This window comes from Mustelus asterias, unplaced genomic scaffold (genome assembly GCF_964213995.1).
Source record: "Mustelus asterias unplaced genomic scaffold, sMusAst1.hap1.1 HAP1_SCAFFOLD_1483, whole genome shotgun sequence".
NCBI classification, from domain to species: domain Eukaryota; kingdom Metazoa; phylum Chordata; class Chondrichthyes; order Carcharhiniformes; family Triakidae; genus Mustelus; species Mustelus asterias.
Genome location: NW_027591428.1, coordinates 60169 through 88022, shown reverse-complemented (window position 1 = coordinate 88022; position 27854 = coordinate 60169). Strand labels below are relative to the sequence as shown.

At 50.6% G+C, this 27854-nt stretch overlaps 1 protein-coding gene across 1 annotated transcript; it reads right to left on the bottom strand.

The window, feature by feature from the left end:
- On the bottom strand, positions 1–26198 carry LOC144488348 (HEAT repeat-containing protein 6-like; the record flags this gene model as incomplete). The annotated part of the gene is made up of 7 exons (XM_078206397.1): positions 26009–26198; positions 13772–13879; positions 12034–12174; positions 8834–8949; positions 6800–6914; positions 2544–2645; positions 1–141 (listed from the first exon to the last, which is right to left on the bottom strand). Coding segments are annotated over exons 1-7 (912 nt in total), but the record flags the coding sequence as incomplete, so codon positions are not given.
- Between the last annotated feature and the right edge of the window lie 1656 nt (positions 26199–27854).

Sequence of the window (27854 nt, the reverse complement as noted above, 5' to 3'; positions counted from 1 at the left end):
CCCCACTTGCTTTGAAGAGTTTGCAGCACTTTCTGCTTGCTCCTTCATGGGTGAGCTACCTTCATACTGCGGCAGAGGGGCTGGGTAAAGAACGACAGGAACTTCAATGTTCACACCTGGAAAACCATAGAACATGTATGTCTGGGAAGAAATAAACACAAGAAAAATAAGACACATGGTTAGGAGATACAGTAATTATGGAGTGAACATCAAAACTAAACTTCATTTTGCAAACATTTAACAGAGTATAAGCTAAGATGGACATCTCTATGTTCACACTCCCCCGGGATTCTGCACCCTTCAACGCTTCCGAACAGAAAGACATCAGGGATCCACCTTACCCTGGCTCACTCCAATAGGTCACCTCCACTAGGGCTACAAGGTTCTGTGGCCAGGTGGCCAATGGCCTTAGCAATTAGGCCCAACATAAATTGGACATTTTAAATTACTACACCGCTAAACTGCTTTTACAAGCAAGACCTGATGGAATGCAGACTAGGTTACCACAGCTCAAAAGCCAACCAGGACCAGCCTAGGCCTGTCTTGTGGTACGGTAGGGCAGCACGGTGGCACAGTGGTTAGCACTGCTACCTCACAACACCAGGGACCTGGGCTCGATTCCCGGTTTGGGTCACTGTCTGTGTGTAGTTTGCACATTCTCCCTATGTCTGCGTGGGTTTCCTCCGGGTGCTCCGGTTTCCTCCCACACTCTAAAGATGTGTGGGCGGTTTGTAGGATAAATAAGTAGAATTATGCGGATTGGGCCTGGGTAGGATTGTGGTCAGTGCAGACTCAATGGGCCGAATGGCCTCCTTCTGTATTGTAGGATTCTATGATATTGAACAGAGGTGCTTGATCAATGGGGGAGTCATCATGACCCGAAACCCATCAAGAGGTATTCAGCTAAAAGAACAGAAAAAGACATTACATGTTTGTGCATTCCCCAGTTGCAGCCAAACTCCCTGCTATTAGCCATATCTCGGAAGGAGATATGTACACCTAGAATGACCTGACTTAACCTCATTAGGCGCTGTGACCCCTGCCCTGTTACCCCTCTGACTGAAACCCACATTCCAGAAGGACTCAAAGAGGGGGATAAAAATGGACATCTTAAGACAAACCCCAGCGAAGACTCAACCAGCCTACTGTGACTCATGACGGAAGAGGGTGTGCAAGATCCACTTTCGTACCAAGAAAGTCCTGAGTTCAGCTGCCACTGCCTTGGGAAAACAGCAGCATAGTCAGGGACCACACGCACCGCGGACATTCTCTCTTCCACCTTCTTCCGTCAGGAAAGATACAAAAGTCTGGCATCGCGTACTAACCGACTCAAGAACAGCTTCTTCCCTGCTGCCAGACTTTTGAATGGACCTACCTTATATTAAGCTGATCTTTCTCTACACCCCAGCTATGACTGTAACACTACATTCTGCACCCTCGTTTCCTTCTCCCCTATACGCTCTATGAATGGTACGTTTTGTCTGTATAGCAAACAAGAAACTATACTCTTCACTGTATCCCAATATATGTGACAATAATAAATCAAAGTAAAGTTTTAAAGTTAATTTATTAGTCACAAGTTGGCTTACATTAACAGTGCAATGAAGTTACTGTGAAAATTCCCTACTCGCCACACTCTAGCGCCTGTTCGGGTACACTGAGGGAGAATTTAGCATGGTCAATGCACCTAACCATCACATCTTTTGGACTGTGGGAGGAAACTGGAGCACCCGGAGGAAATCCATGCAGACACAGGGAAAACGTTCAAACTCTACACAGACAGTGATCCAAGCCGGGAATTGAACCCGGCCCCTGGCGCTGTGAGGCAGCAGAGCTAACCACCATGTCACCCATTCAAATCAAATCAATTCACGATTCGAGCTCCGTGAATTAAATCCAACAGCCCGATCAACTTCACTAGAATGGGTAGCGTATATGTCTTTTGCAGGCAGTCAGCCTAGTTTGGAGAAAAGTTAACTTAATTTGTCAAAGAATCATAAAATCCCTACAGTGCAAAAGGAGGTCATTCGGCCCATCAAGTCTGCACCGACCACAATCCCACCCAGACCCTATTCCCACAACCCCACTTATTTACCCTCCTAATCCCCCTGACACTAGGGTCAATTTATCCTAATCAACCTAACCCGCACATCACAGACAGTGACCTGAGACCGGAATTGAACCCGGGTCCCTGGCACTGTGAGGCAGCAGTGCTAACCACTGTGCCACTCAGGGACCTGTCTAAGAGTTGTATCTTTAACTTGCACGTGTTTTTAATAAAGCCAAGTTCGAACCACAGTCTGTCTCATAAAGTAAGAGCAACTGGATAAACGCGTTTTGAGTAATAAACTGGTCGAAGTGTCTGCACAGAATATTTCACAGGGAACAGTTCTTGTTTAAATCATGCCATTAAACAAAGGTCATGGTCCATGGATAAGTACTGGCCAGCAATGGTTCGTATCTAGATTTATCTTCTCTGTTGACAAAGAGGTTGTTTAATCATGGAAACAAAATTATACTGTTGTTAATTTACATCCATTTACCTTTAAAACTGCCAGCAGAGTCCCCAGTTGATCAGTTTGTGTCAAGTTAATTCTCCCTGCATTCAGAACGGAATGGATGCCCTTCAGTGCATTTTGCAACAACTGAAACAAGAATTACAACCAAATAATTTGTCCACTAAAGAACATGTAGGATTCAGAATCTTCACTTAGATACAAGAGGTGGAGTACAGTGATATGGTGAGTTGGAGCACTAACACGCAAAGTTTAAGTTTATTTATTAGTGTCACAAGTCGGCTTACATTCACACTGCGATGAAATTACTGTGCAAGTATCTCAGTCGCCATACTCCGGTGCCTGTTCGGGTACACTGAGGGAGAATTTCACATGGCCAATGCACCTAACCAGCACGTCTTTCGGACTGTGGGAGAAAACCGGAGCACCCGGAGGAAACCCATGCAGACACGGGGAGAACGTGCAGACTCCACACAGAATGTGACCCAATCCAGGAAGCGAACCCGGGTCCCTGACGCTATGAGGCAGCAGTGCTAACCACCGTGCCATCATACAGGTGCCAGGGCACTGGGAAACATATAGTCAGTTTCAACAGTGCTACATTTCAAATCTTAGCTACACTAAATGGGAAAGCCAAGCGTCACTCATTGAGTGTGAAAATGTGGAGCAAAAATCACCAAGCCATCAATCTCCAGGAAAAAAGCAAATTACTGCCAATACTGGAATCTGAAACCAAAAGAAAAAATACTGGAAAACCTCAGCAGGTCTGGCAGCATCTGTAAGGAGAGAAAAGAGCTGACGTTTCGAGTCCAAATGCCGTTTGGCCATTCACACCCTTTATTCTCTCTGTGGACAGCCATTAGCAGTCTTTTCTCCTGGTTTCTGTGGCTACGACTCATCTTTCAACTCCCTCACCCTGCAGTATAAATATCTCCCACTTTCTCTGCCTTTTAACTTTGACAAAGGGTCATCTGGACTCGAAACGTCAGCTCTTTTCTCCCCTTACAGATGCTGCCAGACCTGCTGAGACTTTCCAGCATTTTCTCTTTTGGTTTCAATCTCCAGGAAATGTCAGAGTCCCAAGGCCTGTGGATGGAAACAAACCTGTGAGGCAAATTCACAAAACAATTCCTGCTTACAAAGTCGCAGCAGAAGTCCTTTCAGGATCCCTTCAGTGGCTGGTTGGGTAGATGCATCGTATGGTGTAACACCGGTCAGTATAAACAGACTAAGGAGCGGCAACAAGAAAAGCCAGCTTTCCACCTCCTGATCGCTCTCCAATGGCCCCTCTTGGAACATGCACACATTGTGGTCATTGGACAAGGAAAGGATCAGGCTCACACAAGCTTTGATAACCATTACTCTTTTTCAGAAGTTAAAATGGCGGAAACCTGAGACTCCATTTTTAATCGCATTAAATTTCCTGATTGTGAACTGGACATTCAGATCACAAAGTTTGTGGAGAATGCTGGGGTTACTAAAAGCCCATCATCGACTCGGTTAAGTTTCCCTTTCTCTGCCCCTCTCCAGAAGAAACTGACTCTTTGCAGCTCCATTGGTGCCAGATACCTCCCAGTTTCTTCTGCCAAGTTGCTATTCTCTGTGGGAGACACTCACACGCTCGCTTTCTCTGGGCTTTCTCCACCTGTCTGCCTTCTTATATTCTAAGTATTAACCAACAATGCCTTTGATGGAGCTCCACCGAGCTGCCCTTCACAAGTGTTGCCAAAATTTGGCATGTGTGCAGAAGAGATTGATGGCAGGGTTGTCGCTGGATTCTTTCTCAGACTGAATTCTGCTCAACAGGTCAAGTGCACATTCATCAACCGTGAGGAACAGCTTAACCCAGTCCTGACTTGTAAGGTCTTGCTCGCTGCTCAAAAAAGTTACTTTTTCTGTCAACCCATGCAGCATAACTTTGTTTAATAACAAATTCTGTCGTTCGAATCCTTGTGCATATCAGCATCCACATGATACACTTTGAAACATTATCGGAGACTAGAGGCTTTTCATCACCTCACGGGCACTTCTCTCAATCTATGGGAACAGAAACATTGTGATCTGATTCAGAGTGAATACAAAGGAAGGGAGTTAACTGAGAAAAGTGCTGGCTGTTGTGGCAGCAATTGTGAGACACAGCAACGCCAGCTCAGGCTACCAGTCTCTGCCCAAGACCACAAGAAACTACAAAGGGTCGTGAACGAAGCCCAGTCCATCACGCAAACCAGCCTCCCATCCATTGACTCTGTCAACACTTCCCACTGCCTCGGAAAAGCAGCCAGCATAATCAAGGACCTCACACACCTCGGACATTCTCTCTTCCACCTTCTTCCATCGGGAAAAAGATACAAAGGTCTTGAGACCAAGTACCAACCGGTTCAAGAACAGCTGCCATCAGACTTTTGAATGGACCCACCTTATATTAAGCTGATCTTTCTCTACACCCTAGCTATGACTGTAACACTATAGTCTGCACCGTCTCCTTTCCTGCTGCTCTATGTACTCTATGAATGGTATGCTTTGTCTGTATAGCGTGCAAGAAACAATACTTTTCACTGTATCCCAATACATGTGATAATAATAAATCAAATCGAATCAAAGCGATTTGTCACACGGTGAGCTATCTTAGCAAAGCTATCGCAGTGAAGCAATGAGCAGAGGTCAAGCAACATCTGATAGAGGTCTATAAAATAATGAGGGGCACAGATTAGGTAGATAGTCAATATCTTTTCCCAAAGGTAGGGGAGTCTAAAACTAGAGGGCATAGGTTTAAGGTGAGAGGGGAGAGATACCGAAGGGTTCAGAGGGGCAATTTTTTCACACAGAGGGTGCTGAGTGTCTGGAACGAGCATCCAAAGGTAGTAGTAGAGGCGGGTACAATTTTGACATTTAAAAAGAATTTAGACAGTTACATGGGTAAGATGGGTATCGAGGGATATGGGCCAAACGCAGGCAATTGGGACTAGCTTAGTTGTTTAAACAAAAAGTGCGGAATGGACAAGTGCCGAAAGGCCTGTTTCCATGCTGTAAACCTCTATGACTCTAACATCCCCACTGGAACGTAGGTCCAGCCACCTACAAACAGTCAGCTACCTGGTGTCTCTCAGTGGCCTACGGGCAGGCTGTGGCACTAGGAGCACTGGAAGAAAGCAGGGTTCACAAATTATTTCTGTATTATTTTTGCAATGATGACAAGAGGCATCTTTTCTGCTGTGCTAATTGCCCGAGACTGGTAGCTGTAGAATACAATTCACAGCTAGCAACACCCTATGTTATAAAGCAGGCTGTCCCCAATTATGAATCAGACTCTGGGCACCGTGAGCTCCCTTTTCTTGCCATTAAATTGTGAATGTTTTGAGAGCGCAGACACAAGCTTTCACACTCATTGCTGGCTCGTGTCTGTGATTTCCCCAGATGGAGAGCTCACAATCTCTGGCATTAGGGTAAAAGAGAGACATGTATAAATATAGTGCCTTTCACAACCTCAGGACATCTCAAAGCACTTTACAACCAGGAAAGTATTTTTGGAGTCTACTTAATGTTGTGGCAGAGAAAGTGCATCAGCCATTTTGCACAAAGCAAAATCCCGCAAAACAGCAACTAAACACGTGAGCAGGTAACTTCTCTTACTTGTTGGTTGAGGGATAAATGGTAGCCAAGAGCACCATCTTGCTCTACTTTGAATCACGCCATGAAAGCCTTTACTCTGACCTGAGTGTGCAATCAAGGCCTTAGTTAATGCTACATTGAGGAGTGTTGCACCTCCTCAGTACTGCACAGGCGTGTCAGCATGAATTCGGTGCTCAGATCTCCAGAGTGGGATTTAACCCCCGCAACACAGCTGTCATGCTGAGGCATCAAATGGAGGCCAGGCACTTTCCCTTCCAGGAAAGTTTATTTATTAGTGTCACAAGTAGGCTTACATTTACACTGCAATGAAGTTTGGGTACACCGAGGGAGAATTTAGCATGGCCAATGCACCTAACCAGCACGTCTTTCGGACTGAGAGAGAAAACCCACGCAGACACAGGGAGAACGTGCTGACTCCGCACAGACAGTGAGCCAAGCCAGGAATCGAACCCAGGTCCCTGGCGCTGCGGAGCAGCAGTGCTAACCACCATGCCACCGAACAGAAGGGCAGGTAAGAAGGCAAGTGACCCTGGCTGTTTAAATACATCTCCCAGTTATCAGCGATTTAGTAGCAGGAGCTAACCTCCATTATGATTTAAAATAAATGCGTAACCGCACCCTTAGATGTCTACTGGCATACCCCACATACATACCTTACAAACCGTAACATCATCGACCTCAGGAGACTTTGGGTTCTTCATCACAACGAGAAAGGTCTGCAGAGACACCGTTTTGTACTGTTCCTCCAGGTAAGGCTGTCCAGGTATACTAGCAGCAAGAAATGGAAGCAGTTCATGAAGATCATTAGTGCGCTATGTGCATTAACAGTTGAGGTATATGACGGGTATACATGCTCAGTTTACAATAAACCTACTTCAGTGTGAATTTATTCCTTTCTAAAGTGGGAGAATGGTTTAAAGTGCTCTGATATTGTGCTCTTGCTGATGAAGACGCAGGTGCAAAGTGTATGTGCCATAAAGGGATTGCAACAAAGGTTCACCAGACTGACTCCTGGGACAGCGGGATTGCCCTAAGTGAAGAGATTGAGGAGACGGGGCCTGTAATCTCTAAAATTCAGAAGAATAGGAGGTGATCTGATTGAAGCGCACACAATTCTTACAGGGCCTTGACAAAGCAGATGGAAGGAAGGATGTTTCCCCTGGCTGGAGATCTAGAACCAGGGGACACAGTCTCAGAATAAGGGTTAGGCCAATTAGGAGTGGGATGAGGAGGAATGTTTTCACTCATAGGGTGGTGATGGACACAGAGGTTGATAGATTTCTACACATTAAATACATTAAGGGATATGGGGATGGTGCAGAAAAATGATATTGAGGTAGAATATCAGCCATGATCTTGTTGAATGTAGGCTCAAGGGGCCAAATGGCCTACTCCTGCTCCTATTTTCTATGTAGCTCTCGCAATGACAGCAAAGATGAATCTGCCAAATTTACTATGGCCAGCTGCCAAGAACAATTAAGGCCCAAGCTTTCCCCAGCCCTGAAGGGTGTATCTACTGCGTATCCAATGGTGGTGGCAGCAGAGGAGCGAGGTTCATGAGGTTGGAAGACAGGGCAAGACCGTGTTCTGCCTGGCCTTCATCCCACTACACAGTGAAAATTGAACCGAACTTAAGGAATGACGATCAATATTGATTGCAACAAGTGGATTTTCTAATCCCTATCAACACAAAGAATACTGGTGAACCCTCTTCCATCAATGGCTCAACATGGCAGCAGTGTGTAACATCTACAAGATGCACTGCAGCGACTTGCCGAGGCTCCTTCAACAGTACAGAACCTGTGACCTCCACCAAAAGTAAAGTTTATTTGTCACAAGTAGGCTTACATTAACACTGCAATGAAGTTACTGCAAGTGAAAATCCCCTAGTCGCCACACTCCAGCGCCTGTTCGGGTGCACTGAGGGATGACCAATGCACCTAACCAGCATGTCTTTTCGACTGTGGGAGGGAACCGGAGCACCCGGAGGAAACCCACGCAGACACGGGGAGAACGTGCAGACTCCACACAGACAGTGACCCAAGGTGGGAATCGAACCCGGGTCCTTGGCACTGTGAGGCAGCAGTGCTAACCACTGTACCACCCAGTGTTCTTCACCACCATGAACAGCAAGAGCAGCAGGCACATAGGAGCACCATCACTTCTCCAAGTAACACACCATCCTGACTTGGAAATTTAAGGCTGTCCCTTCATCACCACTGGCTCAGAATCCTGGAATTCTGTCCCTATCAGCACAGTGGGAGAACCTTCACCACCATGGACCGCAGCGGGCAACTCACCACCACTTTCTCAAGGGCAGGTGGGGATGGACAATAAGTGCCGGCCTTGCCAGCTGATGGGAATTAAATTAAAATTGCACTGGCCTGCCAAGAAACTCCAAAACCAGTCAACATTTTGTCATCAAACAGTTCTCCACCTTGACCACTAGACGGGAAGTTACACTTGAATAGGACAGAACAGCGCGTCTCTGTGATAAACAGATGGTTTCATTCTGCTACAGGTTAATCTCCTGTCAGCAAACCAGGGAGATGCTTTGATGATGGTCTTTGGAGAAGAACTCCTCTAAATTCCATTCCTCCCTCACTTCGCAAAAATAGCAGCGAGGAAAATAATTGCTACATCATGAATTGATACACGCCAAAATTGCTTAAGGCTTGAAAGTCTACCCAAGACAAAGATTGGCCATGCAGTACACAGCAGCTCTCCGCAGGTCCACATCTGGCTGAGTCGGTGCGCTTAGCTGCAGCAAGATTCCTTTTTTCCCCAGCAGGTCTGGAAGGAACTGAAAGAAAGCACAAAAATAGAAAACACATCTCAAATGTGTCAGCATCCTGAACTGAATCAAGTTACCGACCACAGCGCTGCATTAAAAGACAGAAATTAAAGTACTTCAAACCACAGTACATGAGACACAAAACTGGGAATGCAGAAAGTAGGCATGTTAGTATTTGCAAGGTGAAAGGTCACAGAAGACTACAGTGCAGAAGAGGCCCTTCGGCCCATTGAGTATGCACCAATGCATGAAAGGTCCTGACCTGCCCACCTAATCCCACTTAAAAGAACATAAGAACTTGGAGCAGGAGTAGGCCATTTGGCCCCTCGAGCCTGCCCCACCATTCAATAAGATCATGGCTGATCTTTTCGTGGACGCAGCTCCACTTACCCGCCCACTCACCATAACCCTTAATTCCTTCACTGTTCAAAATTTATCTATCCCTGCCTTTAAAACATTCAATGAAGCAGCCTCAACTGCTGCACTGTGCAGGGAATTCCATAGATCCCCAACCCTTTGTGTGAAGAAGTTCCTCCTCAACTCAGTCCTAAATCTGCTCCCCCTTATTTTGAGGCCATGCCCCCTCATTCTAGTTTCATCCACCAGTGGAAACAACTTCCCTGCTTCTATCTTATCTATTCCCTTCATAATCTTATATGTTTCTATAAGATCTCCACTCATTCTTCTGAATTCCAGTGAGTATACCCCGGTCTACTCAGTCTCTCCTCATAAGCCAACCCTCTCAACTCCGGAATCAACCAAGTGAATCTCCTCTGTACCCCCTCCAGTGCCAATATATCCTTTCTCAAGTAAGGATATCCTTTCTCAAGTAAGGAATCTAGGAACAAAGGATATTCCCTGAGGGGTACGAGGCAAGGAACTCTGGAAGCCCCTATGGAAGCATTTGAGACAGCCAATTCCATTGAGTTCCCACTGTATTTGGTTTGTATAGAAAATCCAAATTTGGAACACAAATACTTCTTCCCCTGTCTCTCCTCATGCCCAGGCAGCAGTTTTGAAAGAGTGTCCAAGACTCTCTGTGAGCACGATCAGGATTACCTTTGGATAGGCCCAGCCACAGGGTATCTGCTGAAAGCTCCAGCATCGCTCCATTTCTCAGCAGTCCCGTCTCTTCAGGGGGAAAATCGAACGGAAATTCCCAATGACCCGGTCCTAATGTTGCCCATCTCAGAGTACCAGAATGTTTCTCTGGGTTTCTGCTACCTTCACGGGGCTCGGGACCCAGGAACCTGTCCTACTTTGGCTAAGAGACTCCAAGATCTGGAATAACATCACCATTGGAATTTAGCAGTGGATAGAGGTTCCACCTCACCTCACTTCATACTGCATGGCCACATCGTGAGATCTCTGGACATCTATGATTTCAGATAAATGGCCTCCTCCAAAAACATTAACCTGACCTTCTTTTCGAATGCTGTGTATTTCCAGCATTTCCTGGATTTTCAATTTCTTCTTCCATTTCCATGGCAACACAAAAACTGACTGAAAGGCAGTTCAACAACACTGCTTATTAACATGACCAGGTAAGCCAAAATCTCAGCATTCAAATTTTCTCTTAACATTTTGTCGAATTTCTCCCCTTCTCCTCCTGTCCTAAATATGTCCAAATGAACCATACAGCACAGAACGAGGCCGATCGGCCCAACGTGCCTGTGCCAGCTCTTTGAAAGTACCATCTGATTTGCCATGCCTATGCCCTGCACACACCCCCAACCCCCGGCAAACCCGGCTCATAACTCTACAATTTGTTTTCCTTTTTTAATTACATATCCAATTCTCTTTTAAATATTACTACTTAATCTGCTTCAGATCTCCCGATCCAGATCTTGACCACTCACTGTTCAAGCTCATAGAATCCCGACAGTGCAGAAGGAGGCCATTCGGCCCATCAAGTCTGCACCAACTCTCCGACACAGCATCCCGCTCAGGCCCTATCCCTGTAACCCCACGTATTAGCCCCGTTAATCCCCCTAATCCCACATATCTTGGGACAATAAGGGGCAATTTAGCATGGCCAATCCACCTAACCTGCACATCTTTGGACCGTGGGAGGAAACTGGAGCACCCGGAAGAAACCCATACAGACACGAGGAAAACGTGCAAACTCCACACAGTCATCCAAGGCCAGAATTGAACTGGGGTCCCTGGCGCTGTGAGGCAGCAGTGCTAACCACTGTGTCACCGTGCCACCCCACGGTCAATACGCCTTATTGCCCCTCTTTGACTCAACACAGATCAGGAGTCAAACCTGCTATTCGCCTGGTTTAAAATGTATTTATTAGTGTCACAAGTAGGCTTACATTAACACTGCAACGTTACTGTGAAAATCCCCTAATCGCCACACTCCGACGCCTGTTCGGGTACACCGAGGGAGAATTTAGCGTGGTCAATGCATCTGACCAGCGCGTCTTTCGGATTGTGGGAGGAAACCAAAAATTGGTAAACTGGGGTTGTTCTCCCTGGAAAGACGGAGGTTGAGGGGCGACCTAATAGAAGTTTATAAAATTATGAAGGGCATAGATAGGGTGAGCAGTTGGAAGCTTTTTCCCAGGTCAGAAATGACAAACACAAGGGGTCACAAGTTCAAGGTAAAGGGGGCAAGGTTCAATACAGATATGCGAGGGACATATTTTACACAGAGGGTGGTGGGGGCCTGGAATGCACTACCAAGCAAGGTGGTTGAGGCAGACACGCTAGGATCATTTAAGACTTATCTAGATAGCCACATGAACAGACTGGGAATAGAGGGATACAAACGGCTGGTCTAGTTAGGAACGCATGATCGCAGCATGGCTTGGAGGGCCGAAGGGCCTGTTCCTGTGCTGTATTGTTTGAAACTGGAGCACCCGGAGGAAACCCACGCAGACACGGGGAAAATGTGCAGATTCCACACAGACAGTGATCCAAACCAGGAATCGAACCCAGGTCCCTGGCGCTGTGAGGCAGCAGCGCTAACCACTGTGCCACCGTGCCGCCCATGGTCCGCATGGTTCTGCTCCACACTGTCTAAACTAGCAACGAAGGTCTGAAACACAACATGTCTCTTAAACAAATAAAAAACCCCAAACGTACCTTCTGGCACCGTGGCCCATTACCGTAGACGAGAGCAGCCACCGCCTGCAATATTTCTACATGAGTCCAGGAGTTGCATTGCTGCAGCGCTCGAATGCAGTAGGAGAGAAGGTGGTCCAAACTCTGCTCGTCCACTGTCACCTTGGGACACAGCAAGACCAATGAGTTCTCCAAATGTCCTGGCCAACATTCCTCCTGCAAACAACTGCTCTGAAAACAGACTTGCTGATCACCCATCACACACGTGGACAGCTCTCTGGAAGAACTAGCCACTTAATCCCTACTCTGTACCTTGAAAGTGAAAAATCTTAAAAGACTTCTCCCCTCCCCTTGGAATATCCTTGGATGTTACTGATACTGACACCCAGAAGGCATTTGATAAGATTCCAACCAAGGAATGTTTGCAAAAATGAAAGTGCACTGGAGACAACCTTTTGTCATGGATAGTGTAAAATGTACCCCCATTTTTCTTCCAATATTATTATGGCACGTCCCAAGTGTTGAACATCTGCTTCCTGAAAGCACTAACTTGTACTGGAATATGCTTCTGCAGATATCCTCCTCATAGATACTTCTACCAAATAGAATCAACAATGCAGGATGTCATTCCACCCATCAGGTCTGTACCAACTCTTACCCCTTAACCCGCGTATTTACCCCACTAATCCCCATAACCTATATATCTGAGGGCAAATTTAGCAAGGCCAAAGCACCTAACCCTGCACATCTTTGGACTGTGGGAGGAAACCTGAGGAAACCCACACAGACACAGGCAGAACGTGCAGACGCCACACACACACCCAAGGCCGGAATCGAACCCAGGTCCCCAGCACTGTGAGGCAGCAGTGCTAACCACCGGCTGCTCCATTACGTCCTAACTAACGTTCACTCTCCACTAGAGTTCACTGGAGCAGACTTTTCCCCCTTCTCCTGAGTCCAGGGTTTAATCGTAACTTCAGCTGTCAGTGTGGTAGAAACGAGCCAACTCAACACAGTGGGAATTGGATCTCAGACTTTGCATTTCAAGATGGCTCAGCTCCACTATCCATTCACCAACCAATCCATCATGGTAGCCCTCGATCTCCATTTATCATCACAGGAAGAGCTCTTTGAACTTGTTCTGCCATTCAATGACAGATCAGCATCAAAACTCCATCCACCCGCCTTGGCTCAATATCGCTTTGGACCATTGGCTAACTATGTCCATTCCATATTCACTCCTGTTAGCTGAATAATATTGGCATTTACTAGGTCTCTGATAGAATCATAAAATCAGAGAATCCTACAGTGCAGGAGGCGGCCATTCGGCCCATCGAGTCTGCACCAACCACAATCCCACCCAGGCCCAACCCCATAACCCCATGTATTTACCCTAGCTAGTGCCCCTGACACTAAGGGGCAATTTAGCATGGCCGATCCACATAACCCAGTGGAGTGTGGGAGGAAACCCACGCAGACACGGGGAGAATGTGCAAACTCCACACAGACAGTGACCCAAGCCAGGAATCGGACCCGGGTCCCTGGCGCTGTGCGGTAGCAGTGCTAACCACTGTGTTACCCTAATGAAACAAATAGAATTTTTGTTTGTGTTAGCCAGTTCAACAATACATCCGACTATCAGTGACTGAGAAGAGGGTGATTGGCAGGGAATGATCAAACAGTTAAATGTACAAAAAAGAGGGGGCTAGATTTACAGTGTACTGGAAGTAGCCGCGACTGGTTTTATTTACGTTCGTACCTGTAATCGGTTGAGCAGATGGTGAATGAGTTGACACATTTTGCTTACGAGGTGCTCCTGGTTCAACTGGACAAGTCGACAGGCTTGGACGAGTAAGGAACACACATGCTGCAATTGGAAAGGAGACAAGGGAGAGATGAGATCACTGAGACTTCTCAAAGCTCACCGTCCAGCTAATGGAGGTTTCAATTCATTCATTCTCACAGTCATTGGCTCATTTATAATTTGCAGTGATATAGATTCAGAAACCTACTGCAATAGAGATAAGGTTTGATTAAACAGGCCTGTACATCTGTCCTGTTTAGGGCTTCTTGCACCTTCCAATTATATTTTTCTGGCAGCATATCGCGATAATTCACATTATTTGCCTTTCAGCAGCTGGCACCTGTAATCGAAGGTCATAATTTAAACAATGGGGCGGCATAGTGGCACAGTGGCTAGCACTGCTGCCTCCCTGCGCCAGGGACCTGGGTTCAATTCCGGGGGTTGGGACTGAGCAAAAAGTAACTGCTAAAGACAAACTGATCTTTGCCTGATTGGAATGTTGTATATATAATATTCGCTGCAGTGCTTTCCATACATTCTTCACTCAGTTGTATATTTCTGTCAGTCTCCCTTCTTTCCCCCCCCAGAATGTCATAGGGTGGCACGGTGGCACAGTACTTAGCACTGCTGCCTCAAGCGCCAAGGACCTGGGTTTGATTCCTGGCTCGGGTCACTGTCTGTGCAGAGTCTGCACGTTCGCCCCATCTCTATGTGGGTTTCCTCCGGGTGCTCCAGTTTCCCCCCACAGTCCGAAAGACGTGCTGGTTAGGGTGCATTGGTCGTGCTAAATTCTCCCTCAGGTGTAACCCGAACGAGCGCCCGAGTGTGGCGACTAGGGGATTTTCACAGTAACTTCATTGCAGTGTTAATGTAAGCCTACTTGTGACACTAATAAATAAACTTTAAAACTAGTTCATAATTTTCCAATTTAAAGCAAAAAACCAAGATAGGTAGCGTTACTTACACGACAGAAGCACAGTTATGTGAGGCCATTTACTAGAGGTTACTGATAGTCAAATCATTTACTTTTGTATTGGTTGCAGTCCTAATGCAATCTTGAAGGATGTAAAAGGAAGACAAGCAAGAACAAACTAAAATTTTAAATGTCTGAGATATAAAGAAAATTATTGATAGCTGCTATCATATCAGACTGACTGCACTGTAAAATCTCAGTACTGTGCTGCACTGGAACAAACAATAAGAAGCCTTGAATCATATGCCGGTCTCGAGGCCTCCCTCTGAGCAATCACCCAGCTCACCACCATCTGTTTATCAGAACCTTGGCTTAAAGAGATCTATCGCCTTTAGTTAAAGTTTATTTATTTATTAGTGTCACAAATAGGCTTACATTAACACTGCAATGAAGTCACTGTGAAAATCCCCTAGTCGTCACACTCCAGCACCAATTGGGGTTCACTGATGGAGAATTTAGCACGGCCAATCCACCTAACCAGCACGTCCTTCGGACTGTGGGAGGAAACCGGAGCATTGTGAAGATCACGGGCATTCAGCGGCCACGGGCATTCAGCCTCTGATCTCCGGGTAAGCGTTCTCCAAGGTGGCCTTCACGACACACGACAGCGCAGAGTCGCTGAGCAGAGGCTGATAGCCAGGTTCCGCACACATGAGGACGGCCTCAACCGGGACATTGGGTTCATGTCACACTACCTGTAACCCCCACAGCCTGCCTGGATGTGAAAAATCTCATCAGCTGTCCTGTCTGGAGACAATACACATCTCTTTAACCTGTGCTTAATGCTCCCTCCACTCACATTGTCTGTACCTTTAAGACTTGATTAGCTGAAAAGGCTCGCATTCCAATCATTATTCATGTAAATTGAGTTTGTGTCTTTGTGCCTTGTTTGTAATCAGAACTCCCACCCACCTGACGAAGGGACAGCCTGTTCCGAAAGCTCGTGGTTTTTGCTACCAAATAAACCTGTTGGACTTTAACCTGGTGTTGTTAGACTTCTTACTGTGAGGCAGCAGTGCTAACCACTGTGCTGCCCATTAAAGTGCACTCGGATTTAAAGGCATAGGGCAGGATGGCACAGTGGAATAGAGGGATAGTACAGTGAGTACAAAGGAGAAGGGAAGGGAAGGGATTAGTGACTTCAATCCCAATGCTTATTTTGCCAATATTGAAAACTACCTGAAATCCTTATAAACGAAACCGTCCATACCTCAGAACACAGAAGTTACCTTCAGGAGAGCGAAAGGGGAAGGGAAAAGAAATTATGGCAGGTAAAATAAATAACGCCAGGTTTCCAATTCATTCTTCAGTTGGCTGTAATTATGTGAGGCTGACGTGCAGGCATCACTAGATAAAATAGTTAATGTTTTTTTTTTTTAAAATACATTTTAAAGCTACAAATTTACTGTACTGTTATCCAAATCCCAGATGTTATTCTCCCCAGAATGAGATCCTGTTTTTGCACCTGTAAGCTGAATTAATCGTACAGGCCAGCAAGTATGGGACATTATGATAAACTACATAAGACCCAGCATTGCACTGACTCAGTGAAATTTAAATAAGGCCTCCTGTCATGCTCGGTAATCTATAAGGACTGTACAAATTAGTACAGAGCTCTTACAGAAATAATGACAGGGTAATGATTCTACCTAATGGTAACCTAACTTTAAGGCTGATTTATTGCCACAAATAGTAGTGACTACTTGGGCAATGTCTAAATCCATTCATAAAAGTCATTAGGGGTGAGACATGGCAGTAAATCTGAGTAGTTAAAAATATCAGTTGAAACAATTATTCTTGGAGGTAGGCAATTAGTCATATAGCCAATTCCAATGGTTATATTATCACACTTTATTGGAGTTATAGCTCACAACTGGACCGGGATGGACGTCATACCATCTCCAATCTCACCACTTTCCCTTGACATTCCATCGTACACCACCAACATCCTGGAAGTCACCACTGACCAGAAGCTTAACTGGATCAGCCCCATAAATATTATGGCTACAAGAGTAGCTCAGGGGTTAAGAATTCTGTGAAGAGTAACTCACCTCCTGGCTCTCTAAAGCCTGTCCACCATCTACAAGGCACAAGCCGGGAATGTGATAGAACAGTCCCCACTTACCTGGATGGGTGCAGCTCCAACAACACTCAAGAAGCTCAACACCATCCAGGACAAAGCAGCCCGCTTGATTAGCACCCTACTCACCACCTTCAACATCCACTCCCTCCACCAAGGGCCACCGCGTCTGCAATGTCTACCATCTGCAAGGTGCACTGCAACAACTCATTAAGGCTTCTTCAACATCACCATCTAAACCTGCAATCTCTAGCACCTAGACGAACAAGGACAACAGGTGTGTGGGAACACCACCATCCACATATTCCCCTCCATGTCACGCACCATTCTCATTTGGAACCATATCTCTGTTCCTTCACTGCCGCTGGATCAAGACTTTGGAGCACTTGTACGAACAGCTCTGTTGAAATAGCTGCATCACACAGACTGCAGCGTTTCACGAATGTAGCTCACCACTATCTTCTCAAGGGCAATTAGAGATGGGCAGAACATTCTCGCCTGTCTCCAGTGACAAGCACGTGCTGTGAATGCATGAAAATAAAAACTGGCTATCCATTTAGGGATGTTTCACTGGGTGATGTTCTGGACTGGAACCAGCACCATCACAAGATAAAATGAGTGATGGCCCCACGGTCAGCTTGAAGGAAGATCAAGAAGGATATCGTGGAGACATTGTCAGTTTTTCACCAGTTTTCCAATTGACTAGAACGCCAACAAACTCCATTAATTGCGCCCATTCCTGTATTATGCAGTCCAACTCTGTCAGTGTTCTTGGACTGGATGCTGGCACCAATGCTGCCTGTGACCAGATTATACAAAACATACACTCCTCTGCAAGAAATTTGGTACGTCAGCTACGACTCTCACCAACTTTTACAGATGTACCATAGAAAGTATTCTTTCTGGTTGTATCACAGCTTGGTATGACTCCTGCTCTGCCCAAGACCGCAAGGAACTACAAAAGGTCGTGAATGTAGCCCAATCCATCACACAAACCAGCTTCCCATCCACTGACTCCGTCTACAGTTCCTGCTGCCTCAGCAAAGCAGCCAGCATAATTAAGGACCCCATGCACCCCGGACATTCTCTCTTCCACCTTCTTCCTTTGGGAAAAAGACAAAGGTCTGAGGTCACGTACCAACCGACTCAAGAACAGCTTCTTCCCTGCTGCCGTCAGACTTTTGAATGGACCTACCTCGCATTAACTCATTAATCCAAAGATGTGCGGGTTAGGTTGATTGGCCAGGTTAAAAATTGCCCCTTAGAGTCCTGAGATGCGTAGGTTAGAGGGATTAGTGGGTAAATATGTGGGGGTAGGGCCTGGGTGGGATTGTGGTCGGTGCAGACTCAATGGGCCGAATGGCCTCCTTCTGCACTGTAGGGTTTCTATGATTTCTATGAAGTTGATCTTTCTCTACACCCTAGCTATGACTGTAACACTACATTCTGCACTCTCTCGTTTCCTTCTCTATGAACGGTATGTTTTGTCTTTATTGCGCGCAAGAAACAATACTTTTCACTGTATGTTAATACATGTGACAATAATAAATCAAATCAAATATAGTGGTGAGTGTGGGGGAGGGGAGGGAACAGAATCTGCAGAGGCGGCACGGTGGCACAGCGGTTGGCACTGCTGCCTCACAGCGCCAGGGACCCAGGTCCAATTCCGGCCTCGGGGTCACTGTCCGTGTAGAGTTTGCACGTTCTCCCCGTGTCTGCATGGGTTTCTTTTGAGTGCTCCGGTTTCCTCCCACAGTCCGAAAGGCATGTTGGTTAAGAGGATTGGCCAGGCTAAATGCCCCTTAGTGTCCAAAGATGTTCAGGTTAGGTGGATTGGCCATGGCAAAATGCATGGGATAACAAGGCTAGGACGGGGGGTGGGGGGGGATGGACCTGGGTAAGGTGCTCATTCAGAGAGTCGGTGCAGACTTGATGGGCCGAATGGCCTCACTCTGCATTTCAGTGATTCTATAGTTCAATCCAAAAGTTCTGCACTGTATGATTCTACGATTTATCATTGGGATGGATTGGTCAAAGTGTGGTGCTGAGGAGTAGCGAGACTCACTGCTTATCACTGGGTCCATCACAGGCCCTTCTTAACGGACAGCAACGGTTCAGTTCCAATACAAAAATGTACGTTAGGAAAATAAATTGTTAACCAAATTTAATACTGAATTTGATTTCAAATTGATGGATACTATAAATATCGCGATCATTTATTTCAAAAAATGAGAGCCTTAGATCCAGCTATTGCTTTTGAATTGAACCATAGAATCACTGAAGTGCAAAATGAAGCCATTCAGCCCATCGAGTCCGCACCGACACTTTAGAAACACATGCACTCCTACCTAATCCCATCTGCCAGCACTTGACCCATAGCCCTGAATGTTATGATGTGCCAAGTGCTCATCCAGATACTTTTTAAAGGATGTGATCCAATCTGCCTCTACCACCCTCCCAGGCAGCGCATTCCAGTCCATCACCACCCTCTGGATAAAAAAGTTTTTCCTCACATTCCCCCCTAAACCTCCTGCCCCTCACCTTGAACTTATGCCCCTTGTGATTGACCCTTCAACTAAGGGGAACAGCTGCTCCTTATCCACTCTGCCCATGTCCCTCATAATCTTGTATACCTCGATCAGGTCGCCCCTCAGTTTTCTCTGCTCCAATGAAAACAACCTAAGCTACGCAACCTCTGTTCATAACTTAAATGTTCCATCCCAGGCAGCATCCTGGTGAATCTCCTCTGCACCCCCTCCAGTGCAATAACATCCTTTCTATAATGTGATGACCAGAACCGCACACAGTACTCTAGCTGTGGCCTCATCAAAGTTCTATACAACTCCAACATGACTTCCATGTTTTTTGTAATCTACGCCTCGATCGAGGCGTAGATTTTCCACCACCTTACTAAGGGAATTGTGTGACATTATGAATGTCACACAAAAAGCCCTTCCGCTTTCAAAAGATCTGTGGACAAACGGTCCCTTTCGGCCACAGAACTTCCCAGTTTCCTACCATTCAATGAGTGAGTACTTTCTTGTCAAGTTACACCTTCCAAAGTGTATCACCTCACACTTCTCAGGGTTAAATTCCATCTGCCACTTATCTGCCCCTTACGTTTACATCTTCTTGAAGCCCAAGACACTCTGCCTCACTGTAAATCACCCGGTCCACCTTTGTGTCATCCACAGATGATTATGAGTTTTCCAAAGTTCAGTATAGCTGGATGACAGCAACTCACCTGAAGGGAGAAGAAACAATTTTCATCTTGAGATTGTACAGGGAGGAAACCCACTGTGGCTGCCCAATCAGAGGAAAGTATATGCAGGTCAAATGAAGTTTGTTGTGTCTTCACAAGGGACTCCCTCCATCTGCATTAGGTATTTTCATTACTTGGGGAAGTTTTTGTTATGGTCATGTTACTGGACGAGTAATCAAGAGGCTCTGTCCAGTGAGCAGAATTACAGGTGGTTGAATTCAGTTTGAAAAATCTAAAATCAGATATTTGGCATCAGTGAAAATGACCATAAAATTGTGGCATTGTCATCAAGACCCAACTGGTTCAGTCACATCTGCTGGGGATTGAAATCTATCAGCCTCACCTGGTCAGGCATGTATGACTGAGTCTTACCTTCCCTCTCTGCAGTGAGAGTACACGCCACCCAACTGTCTCAAACCTACCGACGTCAATCAGCGACAGACATTCAATGCCGGCCTCAGCTGTGAAGTTCATATCCCAACATAAAAATTACACTTTTTTTAAAAAGAAAACATAATGGTTTTAGGGAACTGTCTTTAAATGTCACAAGTAGGCTTACATTAACACTGCAATGAAGTTACTGTGAAAATCCCCGAGGCGCCACACTCTGGCGGCACCTTTTCGGGCACACTGGGGGAGAATTTTGGCGTTAAGGACCAAAGGAGTGCAGATCATAGAAATCATAGAAACCCTACAGTGTAGAAACAGGCCATTCGGCCCATCGAGTCTGCACCAACCACAATCCCACCCAGGCCCGACCCCCATATCCCTACACATTTACCCACTAATCCCTCTAACCTACACATCTCAGGACGCTAAGGGGCAATTTTAGCATGGCCAATCAACCTAACCCGCACATCTTTGGACTGTGGGAGGAAACCGGAGCACCCGGAGGAAACCCACGCAGACACGAGGAGAATGTGCAAACTCCACACAGACAGTGGCCCGAGCCGGGAATCGAACCCGGGTCCCTGGAGCTGTGAAGCAGCAGTGCTAACCACTGTGGCTATTGTGCCGCCTTGTGGCTTAAAAGGAAGATAGCACAATGCGTCAGCGGCAAAACTGTTGCTCATGGGCAACAGCAATCGGCGGCACAATGATTAACACCGCTGCCTCACCGCGCCAGGGACCAGTGATTGACAAGGTCCCTCATGGGAGGTTAGTTAGGAAGGCTCAGTCGCTGGGTATACATGGGGAGGTAGTAAATTGGATTAGACACTGGCTCAATGGAAGAAGCCAGAGAGTGGTTGTGGAAGATTGCTTCTCTGAGTGGAGGCCTGTGACTAGTGGTGTGCCGCAGGGGTCGGTGTTGGGTCCATTGTTGTTTGTCTTCTATATCAACGATCTCGATGATAATGTGGTAAATTGGATCAGCAAGTTTGCTGATGATACAAAGATTGGAGGTGTAGTGGACAGTGAGGAAGGTTTTCAAAGCTTGCAGAGGGATTTGGACCAGCTAGAAAAATGGGCTGAAAAATGGCAAATGCAATTTGACGCAGACAAGTGTGAGATATTGCACTTTGGAAGGACAAACCAAAGAAGAACGTACAGGGTAAATGGGAGGACTCTGAAGAGTGCAGTTGAACAGAGGGATCTGGGAATACGGGTACAGAATTCCCTAAAAGTGATGTCACAGGTGGATAGGGTTGTAAAGAGTGCCTTTGGTACAATGGCCTTTATAAATCGGAGTATCGAGTATAAAAGTTGGAGTGTTATGGTAAGGTTATATGAGGCATTGGTGAGGCCGAATTTGGAGTATTGTGTACAGTTTTGGTCACCTAGTTACAGGAAGGATGTAAATAAGGTTGAAAGAGTGCAGAGAAGGTTCACAAGGATGTTGCCGGGACTTGATAAGATGAGTTACAGAGAGAGATTGAATAGGTTGGGACTTTATTCCCTGGAGCGTAGAAGAATGAGGGGAGATTTGATAGAGGTGTATAAGATTTTGACGGGTATAGATAGAGTGAATGCAAGCAGGCTTTTTCCACTGAGGCTAGGGGAGAAAAAAACCAGAGGGCATGGGTTAAGGGTGAAAGGAGAAAAGTTTAAAGGGAATATTAGGGGGGGGCTTCTTCACGCAGAGAGTGGTGGGAGTGTGGAATGAGCTGCTGGATAAAGTGGTAAATGTGGGGCCACTTTTAACATTTAAGAAAAATTTGGACGGGTTCATGGATGAGAGGGGTGTGGAGGGATATGGTCCAAGTGCAGGTCAGTGGGACGAGGCAAAAAATGGTTCGGCACAGACAAGAAGGGCCAAAAGGCCAGTTTCTGAGCTGTAATTTTCTATGGTTCTATGATTGGGGGGGGGCGCACCGACTGGGGAGGGGGGGGGCGCACCGACTGGGGAGGGGGGGGGCGCACCGACTGGGGAGGGGGGGGGCGCACCGACTGGGGAGGGGGGGGGCGCACCGACTGGGGAGGGGGGGGGCGCACCGACTGGGGAGGGGGGGGGCGCACCGACTGGGGAGGGGGGGGGCGCACCGACTGGGGAGGGGGGGGGCGCACCGACTGGGGAGGGGGGGGGGCGCACCGACTGGGGAGGGGGGGGGCGCACCGACTGGGGAGGGGGGGGGCGCACCGACTGGGGAGGGGGGGGGCGCACCGACTGGGGAGGGGGGGGGCGCACCGACTGGGGAGGGGGGGGGCGCACCGACTGGGGAGGGGGGGGGCGCACCGACTGGGGAGGGGGGGGCGCACCGACTGGGGAGGGGGGGGGCGCACCGACTGGGGAGGGGGGGGGCGCACCGACTGGGGAGGGGGGGGGCGCACCGACTGGGGAGGGGGGGGGCGCACCGACTGGGGAGGGGGGGGGCGCACCGACTGGGGAGGGGGGGGGCGCACCGACTGGGGAGGGGGTGGCGCACCGACTGGGGAGGGGGGGGGCGCACCGACTGGGGAGGGGGGGGGCGCACCGACTGGGGAGGGGGGGGGCGCACCGACTGGGGAGGGGGGGGGCGCACCGACTGGGGAGGGGGGGGGCGCACCGACTGGGGAGGGGGGGGGCGCACCGACTGGGGAGGGGCGGGGCGCACCGACTGGGGAGGGGCGGGGCGCACCGACTGGGGAGGGGCGGGGCGCACCGACTGGGGAGGGGCGGGGCGCACCGACTGGGGAGGGGCGGGGCGCACCGACTGGGGAGGGGCGGGGCGCACCGACTGGGGAGGGGGGGGGCGCACCGACTGGGGAGGGGGGGGGCGCACCGACTGGGGAGGGGGGGGGCGCACCGACTGGGGAGGGGGGGGGCGCACCGACTGGGGAGGGGGGGGGCGCACCGACTGGGGAGGGGGGGGGCGCACCGACTGGGGAGGGGGGGGGCGCACCGACTGGGGAGGGGGGGGGCGCACCGACTGGGGAGGGGGGGGGCGCACCGACTGGGGAGGGGGGGGGCGCACCGACTGGGGAGGGGGGGGGCGCACCGACTGGGGAGGGGGGGGGCGCACCGACTGGGGAGGGGGGGGGCGCACCGACTGGGGAGGGGGGGGGCGCACCGACTGGGGAGGGGGGGGGCGCACCGACTGGGGAGGGGGGGGGCGCACCGACTGGGGAGGGGGGGGGCGCACCGACTGGGGAGGGGGGGGCGCACCGACTGGGGAGGGGGGGGGCGCACCGACTGGGGAGGGGGGGGGCGCACCGACTGGGGAGGGGGGGGGCGCACCGACTGGGGAGGGGGGGGGCGCACCGACTGGGGAGGGGGGGGGCGCACCGACTGGGGGGGGGGGGGGCGCACCGACTGGGGGGGGGGGGGCGCACCGACTGGGGAGGGGGGGGGCGCACCGACTGGGGAGGGGGGGGGCGCACCGACTGGGGAGGGGGGGGGCGCACCGACTGGGGAGGGGGGGGGCGCACCGACTGGGGAGGGGGGGGGCGCACCGACTGGGGAGGGGGGGGGCGCACCGACTGGGGAGGGGGGGGGCGCACCGACTGGGGAGGGGGGGGGCGCACCGACTGGGGAGGGGGGGGGCGCACCGACTGGGGAGGGGGGGGGCGCACCGACTGGGGAGGGGGGGGGGCGCACCGACTGGGGAGGGGGGGGGCGCACCGACTGGGGAGGGGGGGGGCGCACCGACTGGGGAGGGGGGGGGCGCACCGACTGGGGAGGGGGGGGGCGCACCGACTGGGGAGGGGGGGGCGCACCGACTGGGGGGGGGGGCACCGACTGGGGGGGGGGGCACTGACTGGGGGGGGGGGCACTGACTGGGGGGGGGGCACTGACTGGGGGGGGGGGCACTGACTGGGGGGGGGGGCACTGACTGGGGGGGGGGGGCACTGACTGGGGGGGGGGGCACTTACTGGGGGGGGGGGCACTGACTGGGGGGGGGGGGGCACTGACTGGGGAGGGGGGGGCACTGACTGGGGAGGGGGGGGGGCACTGACTGGGGAGGGGGGGGGGCACTGACTGGGGAGGGGGGGGGCACTGACTGGGGAGGGGGGGGGGCACTGACTGGGGAGGGGGGGGGCACTGACTGGGGAGGGGGGGGGGCACTGACTGGGGAGGGGGGGGGGCACTGACTGGGGAGGGGGGGGGGCACTGACTGGGGAGGGGGGGGGGGCACTGACTGGGGAGGGGGGGGGGGGCACTGACTGGGGAGGGGGTGGGGGCACTGACTGGGGAGGGGGGGGGGGCACTGACTGGGGAGGGGGGGGGCACTGACTGGGGAGGGGGGGGGGCACTGACTGGGGAGGGGGGGGGGCACTGACTGGGGAGGGGGGGGGGCACTGACTGGGGGGGGGGGGGGCACTGACTGGGGGGGGGGGGGGCACTGACTGGGGAGGGGGGGGGGGCACTGACTGGGGAGGGGGGGGGGCACTGACTGGGGAGGGGGGGGGGCACTGACTGGGGAGGGGGGGGGGGCACTGACTGGGGAGGGGGGGAGGGGGGGGGCACTGACTGGGGAGGGGGGGGGGGGCACTGACTGGGGAGGGGGGGGGGGGGCACTGACTGGGGAGGGGGGGGGGGCACTGACTGGGGAGGGGGGGGGGGCACTGACTGGGGAGGGGGGGGGGGCACTGACTGGGGAGGGGGGGGGGGCACTGACTGGGGAGGGGGGGGGGCACTGACTGGGGAGGGGGGGGGCACTGACTGGGGAGGGGGGGGGGCACTGACTGGGGAGGGGGGGGGGCACTGACTGGGGAGGGGGGGGGGCACTGACTGGGGAGGGGGGGGGGGCACTGACTGGGGAGGGGGGGGGAGGGGGGCACTGACTGGGGAGGGGGGGGGGGCACTGACTGGGGAGGGGGGGGGGGCACTGACTGGGGAGGGGGGGGGGCACTGACTGGGGAGGGGGGGGGGGCACTGACTGGGGAGGGGGGGGGGGGGGCACTGACTGGGGAGGGGGGGGGGGCACTGACTGGGGAGGGGGTGGGGGCACTGACTGGGGAGGGGGGGGGGCACTGACTGGGGAGGGGGGGGGCACTGACTGGGGAGGGGGGGGGCACTGACTGGGGAGGGGGGGGGCACTGACTGGGGAGGGGGGGGGGGCACTGACTGGGGAGGGGGGGGGCACTGACTGGGGAGGGGGGGGGCACTGACTGGGGAGGGGGGGGGGCACTGACTGGGGAGGGGGGGGGGGCACTGACTGGGGAGGGGGGGGGGGGCACTGACTGGGGAGGGGGGGGGGGGCACTGACTGGGGAGGGGGGGGGGGGGGCACTGACTGGGGAGGGGGGGGGGGGGCACTGACTGGGGAGGGGGGGGGGGGGGCACTGACTGGGGAGGGGGGGGGGGGGGGCACTGACTGGGGAGGGGGGGGGGGCACTGACTGGGGAGGGGGGGGGGGCACTGACTGGGGAGGGGGGGGGGGCACTGACTGGGGAGGGAGGGGGGGGGGCTCTGACCGGCCTCTCACCCTGAGGCGGGGGGAGGGGGGCTGCTGCTTACCTCGCGGCTGACGCTGGAGTCGTTGAGGTAATTTTCCGAGATGAGCTGGTCAAAGACCAGGTTGACCTCGGTCTTGAAGTTCTCGTCATCCGACGGCCTGAGGGTGAAGAGTTTGCTGTAGAAGCGATGGAAGTCGCAGCCGGGAGCATGGGGAGCTCTGTCCCTCTGGCCTTCCTCAGCAGCAGCCATGGCTCTTCCCCCCATTGACTCACTTCCTTCAAGCTGAGCTCCTCTCTATGGTAACCCGCCAACACAAACAACTACTTCCTCCGGGTAAAGGGCACAACAATGGGCTGGACAAGTTCTGTTCAGTCTGTGTGGTCTGCCTCTTTGTGTGGGTTGGGGGGCAGGAGCAATTCCATCCTTACTGTGTATCGAAAATAAATTCCCCCTCCCTGGCAGGGTGGATTGCCAATTTGAGATTATTTATGGAGGTTTTGATTATTTTCACTGCTTGTGGCAAAGAGGATTCAATGTGAGTTTCCTATTTTTAAGGTTGTGATGGTTTTAGAGCAGTGGTTCCCAAAGGGTGTGGCGCGCCACACAGGTGCGGCGAGAGAGGATGGCAAGTGTGGCGGGAAGATTCAAGGACAATCAAAGAAACATTTAAACATGGATAGATGTTTTTATGTAGCTGCATTGTTTTATACTTTCTGGATGTCCCATGATCATATTATATAGTAGTTGTGTTCTATGTTATGAATCAAGCACTGCTAGGAGTTTTTTTGTTTTTGAATGTATTTCTTATCAATAAAAAATTTGATGTGGCGCGAGCAAATTTTTATTCCGAAAGTGCGGCCCAGTGGAGAAAGTTTGGGAACCACTGTTTTAGAGTGTGTGAATAAGGGCAGACTATTTTTTTCCTCTCTCTGGTTGGGAGCCAGTGGCAAAGGTTTATTCATTTTTAACTATTACTGTTCTCAGCAGAACATGAAAATCTTTCCATGATATAAATTTATTTATTAGTGTTACAAGTAGGCTTACATGAACGCTGTAATGAAATTACATTTGATTTGATTTATTATTGTTACATGTATTAGTATACAGTGAAAGGTATCATTTCTTGAGCGCTTTGCAGACAAAGCATCTCGTTCATAGAGAAGGAAAGGAGAGAGTGCAGAATGTAGTATTACAGTCATAGCGAGGGTGTAGAGAAAGATCCACTTAATGCAAAGTAGGTCCATTCAAAAATCTGATGGCCGCAGGGAAGAAGCTGCTCTTGAGTCGGTTGGTACATGTCCTCAGACTTTCGTATCTTTTTCCCGACGGAAGAGAGAATGTTCGGGGTGCGTGGGGTCCTTAATTATGCTGGCTGCTTTGCCATGCCGACACTATAGCTAAGAAAGCCCACCAACACCTCTACTTTCTCAGAAGACTAAGGAAATTTGGCATGTCAACTACAACTCTCACCAACTTTTACAGATGCACCATAGAAAGCATTCTTTCTGGTTATCACAGCTTGGTATCGCTCCTGCTGTGCCCAAGACCACAAGAAACTACAAAAGGCCGTGAATGTAGCCCAATCCATCACACAAGCCAGCTTCCCATCCATTGACTCTGTCTACATTTCACTGTCAAAATCCCTTAATCACCACACTCTGGCACCTGTTCGGGTACACTGAGGGAGAATTTAGCACGGCCAATGCACATTTCCAGCACATCTTTCGGACTGTGGGGGGAAACCGGAGCACCCGGAGGAAACCCACACAGACACGGGGAGAACATGCAGACTCTGCACAGGCAGTGACCTGAGCCAGGAATCAAACCCCAGATCCCTGGCACTGTGAAACAGCCGTGCTGACCACTGGGCCACTGTACCACCCTTTATTTCTGTAGGTTTGAAACA